General features: G+C 43.3%; 1 protein-coding gene across 1 annotated transcript in view; it reads left to right on the forward strand.

The window, feature by feature from the left end:
• The window catches only part of maml2 (mastermind like transcriptional coactivator 2), a 29842-nt gene extending 10544 nt beyond the window's left edge, over positions 1–19298 (forward strand). Inside the window, exons 2-5 of the mRNA XM_068745578.1 lie at positions 12448–13683; positions 17497–17652; positions 17769–17868; positions 17946–19298. Coding sequence (XP_068601679.1) covers positions 12448–13683; positions 17497–17652; positions 17769–17868; positions 17946–18775 — 2322 coding nt within the window. The 3' untranslated portion in view covers positions 18776–19298. The remainder of the gene's footprint in view (positions 1–12447; positions 13684–17496; positions 17653–17768; positions 17869–17945) is intronic.

A 19298-nucleotide genomic window follows, 5' to 3' on the forward strand; every position in this document is an offset into this window, starting at 1 on the left:
TATGCTTATGCAATGTCACAATATTTATTTTCATCTGGAGTTAATTGTTCGGCAAGCTTTACTATCGATGATGGGAGAGTCGGGACGCTCCATGAAGTCTTCTCCACTCCAATGAGGTCGGTGTCTGACGGTCCACGTGTGAACTCTCTGGCGCGCGCTCCCTCCCCGTTTGAGCACGTGCCATCAAGGAGGAAAATGATGGGGAAAACATGGTGATTCAGGGAGACGACTGTCCTCGTTCACCTGACGCAGCCATCGCTCTTGAAGGAGGTGCATCTGGATTCATCAGACCACATGACCGTTTTCCCCATTGCTCCAGAGTCCAGTCTTTACGCTCACTGATAAGTGGTTTATTCTGATAAGTGGTTTATTAAGACTACACAGCTGATGACTCCGGGTCCTTTGAGTTAAACATACCCATGAGTTCCACTGTTGATTTTTTTTTTTACATTTCACATCTTGTGTTAATCCAATGGAAGGCTTGTTTTAATTTCAGTAGTTGTATAGATGTTTTTTTGTGTTTTTTTTTTCTTTTTTTCACCAGTGTACTTCAAATTGTCCTGCCAATAGTTTAATGGTGGGAAAACACATTTTTGGGCTCGAGGGGATTGTGTTGTTGACTAGTGGGAAAGCCTGTCAGACAGGATTACTTCTCTTCTCTGCGTGGCTGAACCAGATCTTTTGGGGGTGCTGTTAGAAGCTTGGTTTCCTCTTCTGTGACACTGCCTGCCCTTATTAGAATGAAAGTGATCTCCAATACAGTAATGCCATGACATACGACTATCATTCGTTCCTGGACTGATGTCGTGACTCAAATCACTCTTTTGTCAAATACATTTTTCCCATATAAAATAACTGAAAGCAATTTAATCTGTTCTGGCCATCTAAAAACACCCAAATCAACGTTAATAATGATGGAAAAAACCGTCTTAATTGCAATATAGATACACACACACACAATGATATAATAAATGATATACAGTATTGTTCTTGATGGCGGCCTCCTGTTTGAGGATTGTACACATCGTTGGTGTACTGCGCTCATACTGGTGTGCCAAATCACTTACGGACACGATCGATGATTTCATGCTTCATCTCTATCGTCATCGAGCGTCTTTTCTTCACTGCCATCCTCACCACTCGCTTTCTTTGGGCCCATCACTCATAAGGAATGTTCACAGATACAGCCAAAGGAGATAATGGCAACGCAACACGGGAGACGTGCAGGAGACGAGAACGGGAGGTGGAGAACACCTGAACTGAACGAGTGCAGCGCGCTCGCAGCGCTCGTCCGTTTAGCACCTGGGCGTTACTTGTGTTTCAAATTTATGCTCGTGTCTCGGAACACTCGGGTGTCAAAGCACGACTGTAGATTCTTGTTTTCTGTTTATAAACAGTATTTTTTTAAATGCTCAATGGCATTTTAAAATTCATTCAGAATACATCTCATTGAAATCTGTTAAGTCTCATGTCCTTGTCCGTGTCGTTTGTAAATAATGCAGCAGCAACTTTTAAAATTAAACCGTGACAGTTTTTCACTGATTGTCAATCCCAGTGAATTAACTCCCTGAGTAAGGGGGAATTTTCCCTCTATTATGCTGCCTTGGCAGAGTTTGAATCTCTAAGCTCATCTGTTTAGCCTGAAGTAGTCAAAGTGAGGGGGAGCAGCTGTCTAGTCAGGCAACGCATGCCTTGCCAGTTGAGCTGTGAAATCCACACAAGCGAGCAGGATAATCTCTTCCACACTGGCCAAATATCACATCACTGGATGGAAATGCAGATTGTTCCGTGTGCACAGCCTTGATTTAATGTGTCGTCCCAAATGTGGTGGCACTGAAGTCAGTTGTTTTTTGTTATGTTACAATGACAGTTCTACTAACGACATCACAGAGGAAACGTTGCATTGTGGTGACCCCCCCCCGCCGTTCGTCCGTCCGTCCGTTAGCAAGATAACTCAAAAGGTTCTGCATGGATCTGGATGAAATTTCCAGGAAATGTTAGGAATGTTACCAGGAACAGATGACTACATTTTGGTGACAGTCCAAAAGAGATTCTGGATTCTGGATTGGTTTGAAATGTTTGTTAACATTTCGGTCAGTGGAGCTTGATTGTTGACCAGTGTTAATGGAATCTGACACATTCATGTAGGGGGACCTCGATCTCGCCGCTGAATTTCATCCAGATCGGATCCAGAATGACGTTAGGAAAAATAACATTTTAATATTGAAAGCCCCATTTACGGATTTAAAAATCTGAAAAAAATGCACATCAACTCTGATTCACTTTTACGTTTCATGGTTGGTGTACAAAGATACCAAGAACAATGTAGAACCTTTTGGTGATGATCCAGATCAACATGTGGACGGCTTAAATCCAATTAGGAGGGGAATGAGCTGCTTGGCAGAGGTCCGTGCTCCGAGTGCTTTTCTATCTAATAAATATATTCATTCATTCATAGTTTAAAATGCAATGTTGTATAAGGTTACATTTTGCTAAGGTTTTTTTTGTGTTACAAAAGATGATGAAAGAAATTTGGACATAGTGGCATACTCTGTTTAAGGGCCAAATATATATTTTATTCTCATAGCATTTATAAATACAGAATTCCTTTCAGACTTGTGCTGTAGCAGAACATACGTTTGGCAGTGGTAGGATTGAGACTTGGGTTTTTAAGTCGCTGCCAAAACCTGTATGCAAGAGCAGGAAATCTATTTTCTTGGAATAAACTGGATGCGTTTTAGCACTGCAGAGCTCCTACCTCGAACTGCTACTGGCCATTTCAGAATAAACTGCAACTTGGTTCTTTGAAGAAAAGAATTTCCACAATTATCTTGATTGGCGTAAATACGATCCATCAGTTTTAGATCAAACAATTGTTTTCTTTCTATGATCACATCATGGGAAAGTTAATTTTCTTTTTTTTCCTCTCACCACTTAAAAGATTACGTGAGAGCATAGTGTGTCTCTGACTAGCTGAGACATGCATAAAGACCTGGTTCACATGCACAGCCTGCTTGCAGGAACTTGCATTCAGAGAGAGCCACAACCTTGAACGCTTCCCTGCCACTTTGTGAGCTCCGTACCTGCAGGGCTCTGTTTAATTATTCTACATATACATGAAATCTCAAGTCTCATTTCTGAAAATAAATGTGTGGTCCTTTTCAATTTCTTTAGATGATACTTTCCTTTGTGACATTCTCTTGTCTTTCCAGAAGCCCCCTGCTGTTGGTCGCTTTTGTCTGAAATTTATAATTGGTAAACTGACTTTCTTTTTGACGTCACTTCTCATCTTATCAGATCTAGGTCAATTTAAATAATGCTATTTATTTTAACTGGATGAAACGTTTTCCATCTGAATCTTGTGGCAAAGACTCTCAGATGTCTAGCGTCAACGTTGTTAACCACATTGTCAACATTTAATTGGTTTAAAGATCTCTATTTTGTAATTACTCAAAAGCTGTTTATCAATGTACACTGAATGATGCATGTAATACTAATGCAGTGTTACATGAAACTCGTATACAGTATACTCTGTGAAGAGGTTATTCCAACCGGATCTGTGTTGCTGTCTCACCACTAATCACTGATTAAATCGACATAGTGGGCGTTATGCAGCTTCGTGTTTGGGCTCGGTGGTTTTGTATACAGCATAATGTTGCAGGGGGTATGGCTTTGTTTGTTTGTTTGTTTGTTTGCCCAGAGGCTAATAACTGTCATTCAAGCAATGTCTGTGTGATCGTATCATTTTCAGACACTCCTGAATCCAACTTGAACTTGCAGCATCCTCAGTTGCAGCCTTTTCACTCTGCTGGACATTGTGCACGCTCGTAGAAAACAGAGGTGTGTCAAGCAAACACTGGATTTATTCAGGCTTGTTTGGTTGAAATGGCTGTGTTCAGAAAACAAAAACATAAATATATGCATTTGTGTGATAATCAAAACAATGAAATAAAAGATGCTAGATAGCTTTTTTTTTTTTTTTTTTGTCGGGGTATAACCGAACACACAAACTCCCTGAGCAGACCCGTGGACAACTTTGAGCAACATCATCATAATACATTTTATTTCAAACATACTTTACATTTGAAAGCAAATCTCAAAGGGCACAATACTATAAAAATAAATAACATAAAAACAAGAGATAAAAGCAACAAATAAAACAGATACAATTAACAAGCAAAGGATGTGTGCAACTGTGGTCACGCGAGAGTCCTGGAACTCCTTGTCTGCAGGTTTATAACCTAGTCTTTTCCTTTTCTCCAGAGGCTGCGCACTTTGTCCCGGTCGAAAACCCCTGTCTGCGTGGTTTGTTTTACATGTTTGTTATTTTTAATTCAGGTTGGACTTGTATTTGTGTGCGCAACGTAGATTTTCGCTGCGTGAAGACCGTATCAGCGCAGCTTAGAGGGAACGTTGGTTGTAACGGTACATTAAAATGTCATTTCAGTTCGGTTTCTTAAGGTGTCTGGTTTGGATACTTTTCGGTACAAAAAATGCAGAAAAAAATAACTTAAAATGCTTACATATAAAAAAAATGAAAACAATAGAATTTGTATAAATAAATAAAAGCGACCGATTTGGGTAATATTTCAAATAAATTAGACTGAGTTTTTAAGACTATTGCATTGTAACAATTTAAAAAAATCTTAAATGTATAAATAAACAAGTTACACTGTAAACTTTGAACACTTAGCAGCAACAGCCTGAATATGACAAATTTTCCGACTATCAAACGTAAAATTTTTGGCTAGAAAGATTAACTTCTTAGTCCATCCGTAACTTTAGCAGGGAAGCCAAAGTGTTCCTGAACAGGAGTAGTGAGGTGGGAGGGGCTTCCAGGTGGGAGGGGCTTCCTCTTGCCAGGATGCCATTAGTCATTAGTCCCGCCTGCGAGCTACCAGCACCCCTCCCTCTCAGTCAGTAGTGTCCGACACTCAGAGGCGTCCGTGCGGAAACTCCCCCAGGACTTCAGTTCCGCACGGAGCGCTAAGTAACACATTTAATGAGAAAATATGCCGAAAATATGAAACGGTACAATACATTCCGTGAACCGCTACACCCCTACTTTTTAGTGATGGAGACTTTGGTGAAAATTGTCACTGAATTTATCACTAAGAGAAAACACTTTTGACATTAATATTATTATTTGTTGATGTTATTGTAAAATGTCAATTGCTATAGGTTCAATCCCCTCTCGCATAAATCAACTATTTCATTGGTTTGTTTTGTTTTGCATTTGGCTTAAAGCTGTGTAGGACAGCTGTTAATTTGCTTCTCTACCTGATTCCCAAGGGTTTCAGTTTCTTTTTTCTGATCTTCAAAGCTTCACCAGCTCAGCAGTGTAAAGAGTTTAGACCAAGCTATTCTCGAACAAGCAAAACAGTTAGGAGATGATTTGTTTGTTTTTATAGCTAGTATCTATGATAAATCAGCATTTTATTTTTTTCCTATTTGTTATTATTTTTTTGCTTCTGGGAAATGTCAAGCTGCTGATAAATGTTCCGAGGTCACATATTTTCTGCACCATGACCCCCCCCTTGCCCTCCTCCCTCCCCACAGCACACACTTTTTCCTCGGAGTCTCAGAGAGCTCTGCAGTGTTTTCCGTGTCCATCTCTGCCGGTGCCGGACCGTCTTCGCAGACCTTATTTGGAATGTCAGAACTGATAGAAGTGGGAGTCAAACAAAGCTTCCCACTCATTTTTCTTTTTTTTCCTCCTCCTTACTCTCTTGCAGTCCCTTTTCAGAGAAAACGAGCCGAGGATCGTCTCGGAGCCTCGTAATGGACGAAAAAATCGTGTGAAAGCTGTGAGACGACAAGACTCAATTGTAGTTTCCACTGAGGCGAGTTAATACACAAAATGTGTTTCCCCTCTGTAATAGCGTGAGGCTCATCAAGACCTGTCTGAGGGGAGCAGCATTAGCGCAGCATTAAACACTCAGCCCAGGTTTCCCACAGGATATCAAATGGATCCTTGTTTCACTTGGGAATTGCCAGAGAAATGTTGCTAAATAGCACTTTGCGGCAATCTCATCAGATATTGACGATTGATGTTGTTGTGTGAGACGGTAACCACATTGATCGATTGATATTGTTTCCTGAATTGGAACAGCAGTCGGTGAAACGGAGCGTCTATGAATTTATGATCCAAATAGCTGCAGCACTTCAAAAGGTACTAAATAATATGTTACAATTAAAGATTATTTCATCGGCAGCATCTGCAGATCAGTGTTGTTTCTGCAGTGGCCTATAGATGCGGCTGGAATGGTTTCGAACTGTTACTCAACTCGGCAGTGGCAGTGTTTGCTCTCACCATGCGGCAGCTGCATGCTGAAGAGCAGCCAGATGTTTAAGATGGTGAAATGAGCCGAGCAAGCAGGAAACGGCCCTTGCGTGCCATAGGAATAGTCTTTGAAAACAGGAAGGGAACTTGTTCCCCGTTATGGGCCTTTTCCTGTGGCAAAACCGGAGGGAAGCAGAGTGTGTGATGGCTGGTGGGAATAACTCTTGAAGGCAATGAAACATTCTAGAAGAGCTTCTGACCTGTTTAAACCAATCATTTGTTTTCTGGGACGCTTTTAAAGAATTGCGTTTTCTTATGTGACATTTTTTCAGGTTATTGGTTGACTCTGAACGCATTATATTTGTATGTAAGTAGACTGAAGAGATATTTGCAACTCGTTGCATGAACCAATATTTTGTAGGTCCATGTCGCCTTAAGGCCCAGACTTGCTTGTTTTCTTACTTGGCAAGCGCTAGCTAATTTTAACATTCAAGATTGTTAGCTACAGGGGTTCACTTTGTTTTTCTTTAATGATCTTGCCTGCAAGGATCAATAATTTCTTATTCTTAACCCCCCCCCCCCCCCCCCCCCCCCCACACACACACACACACCTTAATGTTCTGATTTATATGAACCTTCCTACGCCAGACGGTTTCCCATACTTTAAAGTTGTTTCATACCTCCTGCCTCAAGCCATTAAGCAGATCAAGTTCATTTACATGACTGTCATCATTGACGATGCAGCGTTGTCATTCGTTTTTGGTGCTTGACACACACTAGCTTTGCTGTAGATTGGCAGAGCAGACAGCGTTTTAGACATATGATGCTGGACCAATGAGGATTTAAGCTTGCTTTTACACTACAGTAACAGCTTAACCCATATACAGCTGGCAGGCCAGAGCCTTGTGGTTCTCATTGATTTAGCTTTATATACGGTGGGACGTCTATTTCTCCATCTTTCATATTCTGTGTGAAGACAGAGTTGGCTCTTGTGCGACAGCTTGAAACTGTAAATGATTTTCAGTTTTCTGTTCCATTAATATAAACTCTAAACTTTTTCTGTATCTGTAATTTAGTGATGGGATCCCTTTTTAACTCCTGTAGCAACAGATTGTCCAGGGAGGTCTCGGTCCTCCTCCTCAAGTGTCTCTGTGCTTGAGAATGACTCGGAGACGGGAGGCGACAGCAGTGTCAGGAGTTCCGTGAGCCACTTGGCCGTGGGTGATGTGATGTGACGGCTTGTCTCAGCGATGCGGGCGGCCCGTGGTACGCTTGTAGTGGCACGCCCTAGCTGGTGGTGTAGCGATGCCTTGACGGAGTCTACCTTGCCCCCCCCCCCCCCATCCGCCCACATTTGTATACCTTATATTTGTTCCCAGGATCACTCCATTTCTTCTCCTCCTGCTTTCGATCCAGGAATCAGTGCTCTTGGAGTACCTGACGGAGTACTATCCGATCTACCCCTGCAGACCAACAATAATTTATGTTTTGGGTACTTTATCAGAATAGTTTTATTGGTCACAGAGGGAGATGATATCTTAAATGGATATATGGTATATCACATATATGATACACATGTACTGAGATACACATGTACTTAGAATAGAATAGAAAGCCTTTATTGTCCTTGCATAGTGGCTACACAATGAGAGTATTCTATGGCATGTAGATACTAACTAGTGCATTTTTTTTATTAAGTATTAAACATATTATGGGAGCAGCTTCCTCTATTTTAGCATTATCGCATTAAATTCAACATTTAACTCCTTTAAATGCAAGGAGTTGTTGTCCTGCTGGCATTTTAATGTGTAGAGGGAGATTATACTTGAATGAGAAATGGATCCACTTGATTTATTTTGTGCAAGATTGTATTGAAGTAGCTAGTTTTTCTCTTTTCCGTGAAATGTTTGAGCTGATCTACATCAACGGTTATAAAAATCTGCCTTCAGTAAATCTAATGGGTGATTTCTCTTCAAAGGAGCTCTTATCATCACTTTCCATTTCCCAGAGGCAGACACAAAGCTGCCTCTCTCTCCTCTCTCTTCCTGCTGCTGCTGCTCATCCTTCTCTTCTGTCTGCTCTCTGGAGGGCAGCCTGCGTCTAATGCAACTGTGTCAGGAAGTGTGGGGATGCAAAGTGCTGATGAGACAAAAGTAGCCCACCTCTGCAGTGTGCTGCTTCGTCCCAACACGCGCCGGCCTGATTAGGGAGGCGCACCGTGAACTCAAGCTCCTGTCCCTGTTCAACCTCGTGGCACACGCTTTGTAGAAACCGATTAAATGTTTCTCTCATCGAGGGGAATATGAAGTTATTTTTTTGAAGAACTTTTTATTACGACATCTGTTTGTCTGCAATTACTTTCAGCAAAAAGTGGGAAAAATAAAAATACAAATCCGTGCTTGTCTAGCTCAGTATTTCCTGACAGATTGTCATAACCTTATAATATATGTTGGTCTGGCATATACAGTATAAGTGACATACTTTGTGTTTTATTGTGCCTCGTTCCTATTATGCTGATCTTTATGCAAGGTTTGAAACTCAGTTAGCTTAAATTCACAATTATTTTGTGTTTTTTAGTGTCCTGAATGATCCCCCCCCCCAAACCAAACCAAATGTATCTTAAGGGAGAAAAATAATGAAACATGAAATTGTTCTTTCTTTGTGTACACACCTTTCCTTTTACCAGAATAAACGATTTAATAAACCGAGATGAACAGACAAAGCGGAACTTGACAGCCCGCTGGCCTGATTCGACTGAAACTACAAAGTACCTTGTGAAGGTACGGATCCTTTCAGCCGCCGCTTCCTTACGGTCCTTTAAGTGATTAGAATTTTCAAGCCATTTGTGATGTTCTATTGAATTTCTCTGGATATAGTATCATGTCTTGCAGCTTTAAAGAGAGAGTAGAAACCCTATAATTACTCTGAGCCCTCGGCATTCTCTAGGAAGATAGCTGAATATTTTTATGACGGCTGATCACTGGCACTGGTCTTAGGACTCTTGTTTCTTTTCTGGCAGTAAAGGAGCTGAAATCCCCACTTACAGCAGTATGCAACCTGCAGAACTGTATAAATATTATGTCTCCCTAGGAACACAATAGTCACATATATGCCTTTTATTTTTGGGACTCTTTTTCCATGTCAAATGCCAAGAGGCAGGTTTCTGACTCTCAGGAGATCAGGAGAGGATTGCAACATGTTTCAGGGCTCTGGCGAATAGATTAAGGACTGGCAAGCTGCATCTTTTTTCCCCTTTAAGCTGCACGCTCATTTGCAAATACAAATACAAAACCTTTGAACACTCCTCTCTGCAGCTAATATCCTTCAAGCACAGCACTGAGGCCGGTAGCCTGACAGATGGTTGCAGGAGGCCTCGTGTTGTGTCCCTGTGATGGCTCACCCAGAGCCCCATCCACAATGCTCAGCATCACCATACTGCTCGGCTTGACACATGAGCTACCAGCCCTCCAGCTCCCAGGGATGCATGTGCATGGCTTCATTTTGACAGGACCAAGGTCAGGTTCCTCTGTCACATTCAAAGGGCATCCGTGAGCATCATTCAGCGGCCGTGCTTAAAATTTTGGAGTCTCTTGTTGAAACTATGTTCCGTTTAAGTCGGCAGAATAAAACATGGATGCTGCAAAAAGAGGATTTGTTCAAAATCTTTTGCACAAATAAGAATGTGGGCTGCGTTTATTTTGCTGTTCGTGTTCGTGAGCGGTTTTTCCACTTCTTTTCTTTTAATAAAATCCTTAAATGAATGGCAGGCTCATTATAACCTATAAAACATAAATGTGCTCAGGCTTTAATCTGAGATGATCGGCATGTAATGCATATGCTTGAGCCTCTCATGCACCAGGAGTCACATTCAAAGTGATTCCGAGCTGCTAAGCTCATTAAATGTTAATCAAAAAGTCTATTTTCAGATCACTTGGAGATCTGTCCCGAGGTTTGCAGGCCATCCAGGAGTCCACTGCTTCTGAGTGGTGAGCCCTGCGTGCATGGGAGAGTCCTATCTGTTGGAAATGCTAATATTTTTTTTAAAGCTTTAGATAGCATTTTCATGTTTATCTAAATGAAGGATGGACATGGAACAGTGATCTAATCCTGACTGCAAAAAAAGAATCTTGAAAAGCTCCGTCTTTGAATTTTGAACGAGAACGAGAACATGAAGCGAGCTCTCGACTGGAGTCAATTTTTTAAATGGCTCACACACCGGCTAGGCAGCCGTGTCTCTCAATGGCTTTTTGCAACACATCTTCTTTCCTTTCCATTATTCATGACGTGTTTTCTCAGGCAGTGCCTTGAACCATGAAGAGTACTCCTGTCTGTCTTCTCAAGAAAGAGCCCTGTGGAACGAGAGCGAGCGAGCTTGAACTGTGCACACTACAAGACCTGTTTTAATCTGTGTTTATTTTTTTTTGGGGGGGGGGCGTGTCCGATGGTCTGTAGAGGGGCACGTTGTTTAGCCTGCGCCTCTGTAAAGATAGAAGAAGAGCGGGTTTTGAATGAGACTACTGTAGATTAATTTATGCATCATTTTAAGTGCATTTTAATTCACTGTCTAAAACTGCTGTCATCCAGCCAGACAGTTTTTGACGGTGTTTGTTTGTTAACAGAATAATGGAAGGAACTGCTGGATGGATCTTGATGGGGGGGGGGGGGAAGAAATCTGAGAATGAATCTTGGTCTAACTTCGGCCCCATTAAATTATGAGAGCGATCTGGTTACCCGCCTGGATAAGAAAAAATCTGGATCTTCCCATTAATTTATAATGGAGGCTTTGGTGTATAAAGATACCAAGAACAACTTGGAATCTTTTGATGATGATCCTGATCACCATGTGGATGATGGTGTAAATCCAAATGGGAGGGGAATGAGCTGCTTGGTGGAGGTTTGTGCTCTCTGAGTGCTTATAGTTACACCTTTTCACAAAACATTCACCAAAATATGTCCTGTAAATTTGTACATGTTTTCATAAGAGTTTCTGAGTTGCATGTCAAACAACATTTTAACAAAAAACTATCCATATAATTGAATCACACAATATGAGGATGTGACTGTGTATCTGTATTACTTCCATTAATCCTCTTAATGTTTCAGTTTGAAGTGAAATGTAGGATTCACTCCAAACCCTCCGGCTGTGACTCATCGTAATCTTAATGTGTGTCGGCGGGTGGAAATGTCTCAGATTTGTTCCCACGGTTAAATATGTATCTCACTGATGCTTTTCTCCTGTGCAATCAGACATTTTGTTTCCATGTAGCTATCACACACAAAAGAAATGGCTGCATAATCAGTACGGTAATCATTTTAATATGTATGTAGCAGTGTCCCTGAGATGTCCACTGGACAGACGGCAACTCGCTCAGTAAATTGCTCACAATGCATAGCAAAAAGAGAAAAGATGAAGATCTCTCCCTGAAAATATCTGGAATATGTTATTAAGACTCATATTCTGCAGGTCTGTTGCTTGGAGCTTATTTATGAATGACCACTATACTCTGATTGCCTTCTTCCATGAAGACGTGGGGGTGTATGGGGGGTGGGGGGTAGGACAAAGGAAGTCCGATATCTGCACCAGCATGTTAAGCAGAGTCTCAGCCACAAAGGAGAAACTCTATCTGACGATCACAATGGGGGGTATAATGTATGCAAATGAGGGGAAACACAGACTGCTGTTCTCACTTTCACCTCTACAGCTTGTCAGATTCCTGGTGAGCTTCTCAGCACATCCACTGAACACAAACTGCACTGTAGCATAAACGCTGCGGCAGTGCTTAAATAAAACTGCCAATATAATGTTCCTACAAATTGAAATGCATGTAAAAAAAATAAAAAAATAAAAGCACTTGAAACATCACCACTGGTGTAGATTAAAAGTTCCACTGAATGAAAACAGTATTTAATTTTGTTGAAATGTACTGGTTAGTCCAGGGCGCAACCATCTACATGCCTCGGAGGAGATTGTGAAATTTGAATAATTAACAGGGCGATAATTTGAGCTGGATATAGCAGACATTTAATTCACCCTTTCTCACATGACTTGCTTGTGCATCAAGTGGAATAATTTATTCAGTTTCAGAAGAAAATGTCTCATTTGGGGTTCTTTTAATTTTATTTCTTACTTTTTTTGTAAAATTCTTTTCTGTTGTGTTTTGCAGCTTCAGGGATCTTTACGTAGGAAGATTGAGGGACATGGGCCGGGACAAGCACCAAAGCAGAATGGGCACTCGTGTGGCTTCTCCGAATCAGACTTCAAACGGGTCCGCGTGGACACCAGTGGTTTGGGACAAGGGCCCTGCCACCATAATGCAGCCCAGTCTCATTCTGCCCAAGGGTCCTCAGCCATGGTTTTGCAGCACAAGAATTACATGATGCCTCACGGAGTTGGGTCAGACATATTCAACATGACCCTCAAAGAGATGAAGAAAGAACCCTCTGAAGTCCACTCTTGTGGCCAGTCAAACACAGAGGTCATCTTTGACTTCAAGGACGAAGGTGGCGGTCAGATTGACCCAGAGCTGCAGGATCTTTTTGATGAACTGACAAAGACTGTGCCGACACTTAATGACCTGGAGTTTGAGAGGATGCTGAAGCAGGACGATGCCTTTGGCTTGGACATGGGTCGGCCGAGCTCAGCAGGAGCAACGGCCGCTTTGCCTTCCCCATTGGAGAGACCCATAAAGATAGAGCCGTGCTCGGACTTTGCCCAAGTTCCCGGTGGCTTGCCGCAGCTTCGGCCAGCCTCAGCAGGACCCTCGTTTACGCTGACCGGCGCCTCTTCTACCAACCTGTCGCAGAAAGCGAATGTGCAGGCAGGGCAACCCAGAGCCATGCCCTGCTGGCCAGAAATATCCCACGCAGAGCAGCTGAAGCAGATGGCAGCAAACCAGCAGCAACCGAACCCTCTGCTCCACCACCACCACCACCACCACCACCAAGCATCGCCTCCAGGGTTGAGCAGCTGGACTCCTGCCATTAGCAGCCAACCTTCCACCAGCACCTTCTCCGAGGACAAAGTCTCAAGCCCTCCGTCTCTTAGCCAGCAGAGGCTTGGCTCCCAGAGTAAAGGAATCAACAACTGCCTTTACAAGTCAAACGACCACAATGGCTCCCATCATTTGGACATTCTAAGTACCAAGCCCACATTGCACTTCAGCCCCAAAGCACCTCATTCTGTTAGCCAGCCGATGCCTATCATGACGAGCACTGTGAACAAGGCTTCACCCCAGCAGCAGCAGCAGCAGCAGCCACACCAGCCATCTTTGACCGGCCAGAGTCAACCACATTCAGCGCTGCACTTCCAGAACCAACAGATCTCCACGTCAGGAGTGCACTGCCTGCAGCAGAAGTTGGGTCATGCAGCGCTGCCCTACAAACTGTCACAACAGCGACAGGTAGGAGCTCCGCCCCAGCGTTGCTTCTCGTTGGAACGAGATGTCCTTGTGTATAACTTGATGACTGAGCAGTGTGAACGTTAGCGGTTCACAAAGTCAGAAATAGAGCGCATGTTGCATGGATTAAGCTAGTCTCTGAAACTTGGAGGTACAAGGCCAAGTGACGCCGTCCTTTTAGATGTAATCATGGCGAGCGAGGCGGGTTAAATGGCGCTGCAGCAATGTGCTTTTCACACGTCTCTTGTTTTAGAACAAAAATTCAATCTAGTGTCTTTACCCACTTTACAATTTTAACACGATGCAAAGTGCCATATGAAGATGTGTAGGCTTGATTTCTTCAATACTTTATTTTCCTTACGGGTGACTTCCTGTTTCTCTGACCTATATTTCATTACGCTCCGTAGAGCGTTCCGCACACTGCAGCGCAGCAGCCAGACTCCCCCTCTTTCGTCTTCCTCATCAATCTGTTTTGTCACTTTGCTCGCAGCAGCCGACCTGCCTTCTGAAGCGACGGCAACGCCACGCGGTTTGTCTTGGGACTTTATTGCCAGTGTTCTCGCGCTGCAGTCGACGCCTTTGCTGTCGCGACTCCCCCATTTTGAATATGTATTTCCCCTGAAAGTGTTTTTGACAATGATACAGATTGCCAGAGCATGGCAGATTAACATGCAGGACTTCTAATTCCTCTCCTTGTCATGGTGGCTCCCCATCAGGCGCAGATCTATGCACAGTGGGATTCGCTAATTGGAAGTTGTTAGCTCCAAGGGACAAGTGGTGGAAAATGACAGTAATCTGCTGAGCCTGGTGCCGGAGGTTGGATCGCTGATTTGTTATGATTGGGGAGATTTAGGCCGTCCCTCTCTCACTTTAGCACCAACGGTATATGTAGCAGTTTTGTTTAGTTTTTTTTTTTTTTTTTTTTTTTGCATAAAATGGAAACGTATGCTACGCGAGAGAGCTCTTATAACCGCTACAGATCCAGAGGGGGGGGGTAACCAAGGCAGGATGACAAAAACGTCAGCATACATAAGTAAAAGAGAACCAGTTTCATCATACAGCTATGTAATCTAGACAGTGTGGCTTGGCACGCCGTCTGAAAACCAAACTAAATATTCACAATCTAAACTCTAAAGCCTCTGATAAATGTTGCCCAGTAAAAGAGGTCTTTGATTCTTCTGGGAGAAACGGGTGGTCCTGAAAAGGAGTCGCCCCCCCCCCCCGACCTGTGTTGTGTCTGCAGATAATTCACTGTTGTGGCCTCAGGTTGGTGTAAAGATGTCCCCTCGAAGAAAAGCTGTTATGTTTAGTCCTTTCTTCCATCAGGCTACCAACGCAGACAGCAGACACTTTAATGGAGTTTATTTAAGATTCAATTATTTTTATGTACCGGTATATATTGACATGCATTCCATCATTTATGACTGACATCCTCCCTTTGAAGTTTGAAGTTGCATATATATATGTATGTATTGGATAAATGAACTGCCATTCTGGGATCAGGAAAGATCTCTGAATAGGAACTTGAATTAATGAGGTAGAATTATACAAATTGGTGAATAATAATTATGAATAATTGATACAAGCAAAACATAAAAAAATCAGGATTCCAAATAACGTGCTAAGTATCTTTACACAAGAAATTGTTAACATATTTTAATATTAATATTTTAAAAGATTCTTTAAGAAGCTTAAGTAACATAAAATTGTGTGCGGGGAGAATAAACCAGTGGCACCTGATACAATACATGTTTTAAATGGATGTTAATGGTATCGGTGTTTCCAGTCAGCATAGACGGGGTTAAAAGTCCAGCTCTTGTGGAAAGGACAGCTCACAAAGAGGGAGGGGGGGGAAAAGAGTGCAGTCTCTCAGTGAATTGAATTAGTAATGCCATAGAAATAACGGTCCTGAATGAGCGCCCTTATTCCCTGTGTTAGAAACGAGCTGTGGGCTTCGGCGTTTGAAGTTTCTTACAGTGTAGAAATCAGTCAAACGATTCCGATCCGTCACAATAAATCTGTAGATGTGCTTTTAAACACAGCCTTTTACTTTCAGTATGAGCACGTCTGGCTCTGTGCTGCGGCGGACACTTGATGCGTTACAGAACTTGGGTTGGATCAGGCTGCCGGCTGCGTTTCTTGGGTTAAAGACAGAAAAGGCTATTCATACTGTCGACGTCGGCGAACACGGCCTTGGTGTTGCCATGAAAAGCATATTTGAGCAGCTCGATGGGGTTGCGTGGGGGGGGGGGGGTTGCCATGGAGTGTCCCGTTAATAAATGACACATGACAAGATGCACCTGCTTTATTAAAAGACTTCCCACAAGAGGTGAAACGTCTTCAAACTTTTCCTACCAGTCCAGTTGTGCTGTGAAGGGGGCGCTTGTTTCCTGGGAAAGGGAACCGGAGCCAAGTCCAGATGCCGAGGTGCTCCCGAGAGACAGCGTCATGATTCCAGTCTGGGGGGGGGGGGGGGGGGGGGGGGGGGTGCAGTGTGAGAGCCGGCAAGGCTGGGCCTGGATCACCGTACAGCTGGATGGGAGGGACACGAAATCGCTCGGCCGGAGCCACATGTGGGATTCATTTCCAACGAGCTTGTGACGAATGAGAAGGGAAACACGGAAACCAGTTTCACGACACACGAGTGTGACGGAGAGGATTACTCCGTTGTACAATGTTAAACACCTCGTGTGTTTTGTTTTCAACAAAGATGGTTCTAAGCCCCCCCCCCCCCACCCCCGCCCGACATACCTCTGCTAGGACGATGTCTGTTGTTGGCCACCCTTTCTCACGGTGTTGATGGTGGGGGCACAGTGAACCGGAGCTGAGGACTGCGTTCTAGAGGAACAAGAGAAGCCGTGCTCGGTTTAGTGTCTGCGTAGATCAAGAGCTGCATTAATAGCCTTACAAATGGCTCGTTGAGCCTCCTTCATTCACTAATCCCGTCTCGTTAGTCCTCAATATTATTTTTCATTCGCTTGCTCTCTCAAGACACCAAACTTAAATCCTGTTCTTCTTTTGATGGACCATGAAATCACCGCCCTGTGGAGATGCATCTCCACACAGACTCTCCTTTCGGTAATGGCCACTGCTAAACACGACGGCCGATTTCTAATCCATTTCGGCCTTGGGAAGCATTTCAAGTCGACGCAATAATAACTAACATTGTTGACTTGGCTTTGGCGCATATTAACCTCTTCATGGCAAATGCTTGTTCCGACTTGAGGCCTTAAACTGCCAGACGAGCTAACAAATGCGTTGGAAGAGCCTGAAGCATCTGAGTCACCCACGATGGTGGAAGCTTATATTGAAAAGCACACGTTCTGAAGTTGGCTTGAATTCCTCACTTTCATTTGAGTTTTGTCACCACTATGTATTCAGTGTGTGATAAGCGTCAGGAGCCAAAACACAACGGGGTGATCAGTAAAGGAGGGCTTATTAAATCGAGGTAGTCATGGTGCTGGTACATTACTCTCCATTGGCACACGCTTCCTGCTGTCTCAGGGATTCTTTCCACTCTCTTTAGACACGATTATCGGGGGCGGGGGGGGGGGGGACAAGGCCTTGAGGAGGGCTCACACTCCCCATTCCAAATAAAGCCTCTTTTTTTTTTCATCTGCAGAGGGAGTAGCCTTGACCACATTTTGGAGCTGAATAGGGTCTTTGAGACTCATCTGGTGTCTTGTACAATCTTTCCCTCTAGTGGTCAAACTGTAATATTGCATCATTTGAGTTTGTCTCTTCCTTGAGAAGAGTCAAAAAAAGGTATGTCTGTCCACTGCTAACATAAAAAAAAGTCTTGTTTCTTCTTCTAAGGGTGTTGCTCCTGGTCCGAGGTTACCCACCACTGGAAGCTTAGGGGTCATGTCTCAGCCACGGCCCCCGGCTCCTAACAACCAGCAGAAAGGCGCAGCCAAAACTCAGGCCATGCAGAGGCAGCTGATCCAACAGCAGCACACCATTAGCGATTCAGTACGTTACATCTTGCATCATACAGCCTTCACCAATTAATAAGGAGGTCGGACTCTGAGAATTTGCGATTGATTAATCCCATAATCAGTATTCACTGCGTTGCCTTTCCTTTTCAGGGTAAAGACGGCACACAGGATCAGTTCAGTCGCCATCTCACGAGGCCGCCGCCTGAATACAAGCATTCAAGAAATGTGGTCCGAGTTCATCTTTTTGGAGGTGCGGCAGATTTGTGAGTTGGGAAGACTATAATGTTAACAGGAGAAAATAATTTTTGTAAATTTCTTTCTCCTCAGGTCAAATCTCCCAGACTTCTAGCAACAACTCTGAGAATCATCAACAGTCCATACCTTGTCTTTCAAGTAGGTTGAGTTCAAAGATGAGCTCTTCGCTATCAGACCGCAGATTTGGAATTGGAACCGACTATCATCCAAGTCCTTGTGTCAGCCACTGTCAACAGCATAACAATCCCAATCGGATTCTGCTCAGTCAGAATAAATCCAGGTTCCCGGCGCCAAATCAGCATGGAAATTCTTTTGAAATGAATAATGCAACAGGTGTACCACACCCAAGAGCCACGAGTGATCTGCATTCCTCAGGGGCACCGGGACAGGGTCTGGGGGGCTTGATGAGAAATGCAAACATGGGCTGGAGCTCAGCCAAGAAGCAAGCGACAACTGGACTGGCTGTTAGGCAGATATCCAACCCACTACAGTCACAAGGCATGCAGCTGGAGATGCCAAACAATCTGTACCAACAGAGGCATGTTGGTCCGCCCAACCAGGTAGCGCCAGACATTGGGATGCTCCCTCAGAGTCCCTCGGTAAGAGACACGGGCCCGAGACCAATGATGGGATCCCCAGCAGCAGTGGGAAACCTGCACCAGACCTCTCCCGAGCAGAGACTGTCTGCGGGTAACTTTGCAGAGTCCAGTCCCGGCTCCAGCAGCTACCATAATAGCCGGGCCAGCCGTCTGACCTTTGACTTCCTCCCTGAGGGAGACAACACAGTGCCAGGGATCAACACGGACTCAGACTTCATAGACTCTCTTCTCAAGTCTGGATCTGGAAATGATGATTGGATGAAAGATATAAATTTGGATGAGATTCTGGGCAGTCACTCATAAATATGGGTCACAGGCTGCTAAAATTATAGCTCAAATTCTATAGGTTATTGATGTAAGGGGTAACATTTTAAAATCAAGTCAAAATGGGATTTTATAAGCTCATTATTTGTTATTCGAGTAAACTGTATTGCATCTACTGTGAAAGGAACACGTGTTTTATCACTAGTACTCTGCATATTTTATTCCTGGTGTATCAGAAACAGCTCGTCACTGTTTTGTGATCTTTTTATGTCCTGCTCATGCTGTAGTGCTGTCATATAGGATCAAACACCAAATTCACACTGTGAAAAGAGAAGATTGCTGTCTACTTCATCATGGTTTTCATCCTCTATTTAGCATGACATGGTTTTACCCTGGAGAAGTTTTGCTGCCAAACAGATCATTTTGCTACAACACGTTTTCTTACTTTCTCATCTGTGGTAGTTTATGATGCAAATGATGTAACCATTAGTTTTTGTTTTTTTTTATATCATATTTAATAATTATTGGGATAGTAGTGATGCATTATAATACATGTAATTAA

This window comes from Brachionichthys hirsutus, chromosome 11 (assembly GCF_040956055.1).
Source record: "Brachionichthys hirsutus isolate HB-005 chromosome 11, CSIRO-AGI_Bhir_v1, whole genome shotgun sequence".
NCBI lineage: Eukaryota > Metazoa > Chordata > Actinopteri > Lophiiformes > Brachionichthyidae > Brachionichthys > Brachionichthys hirsutus.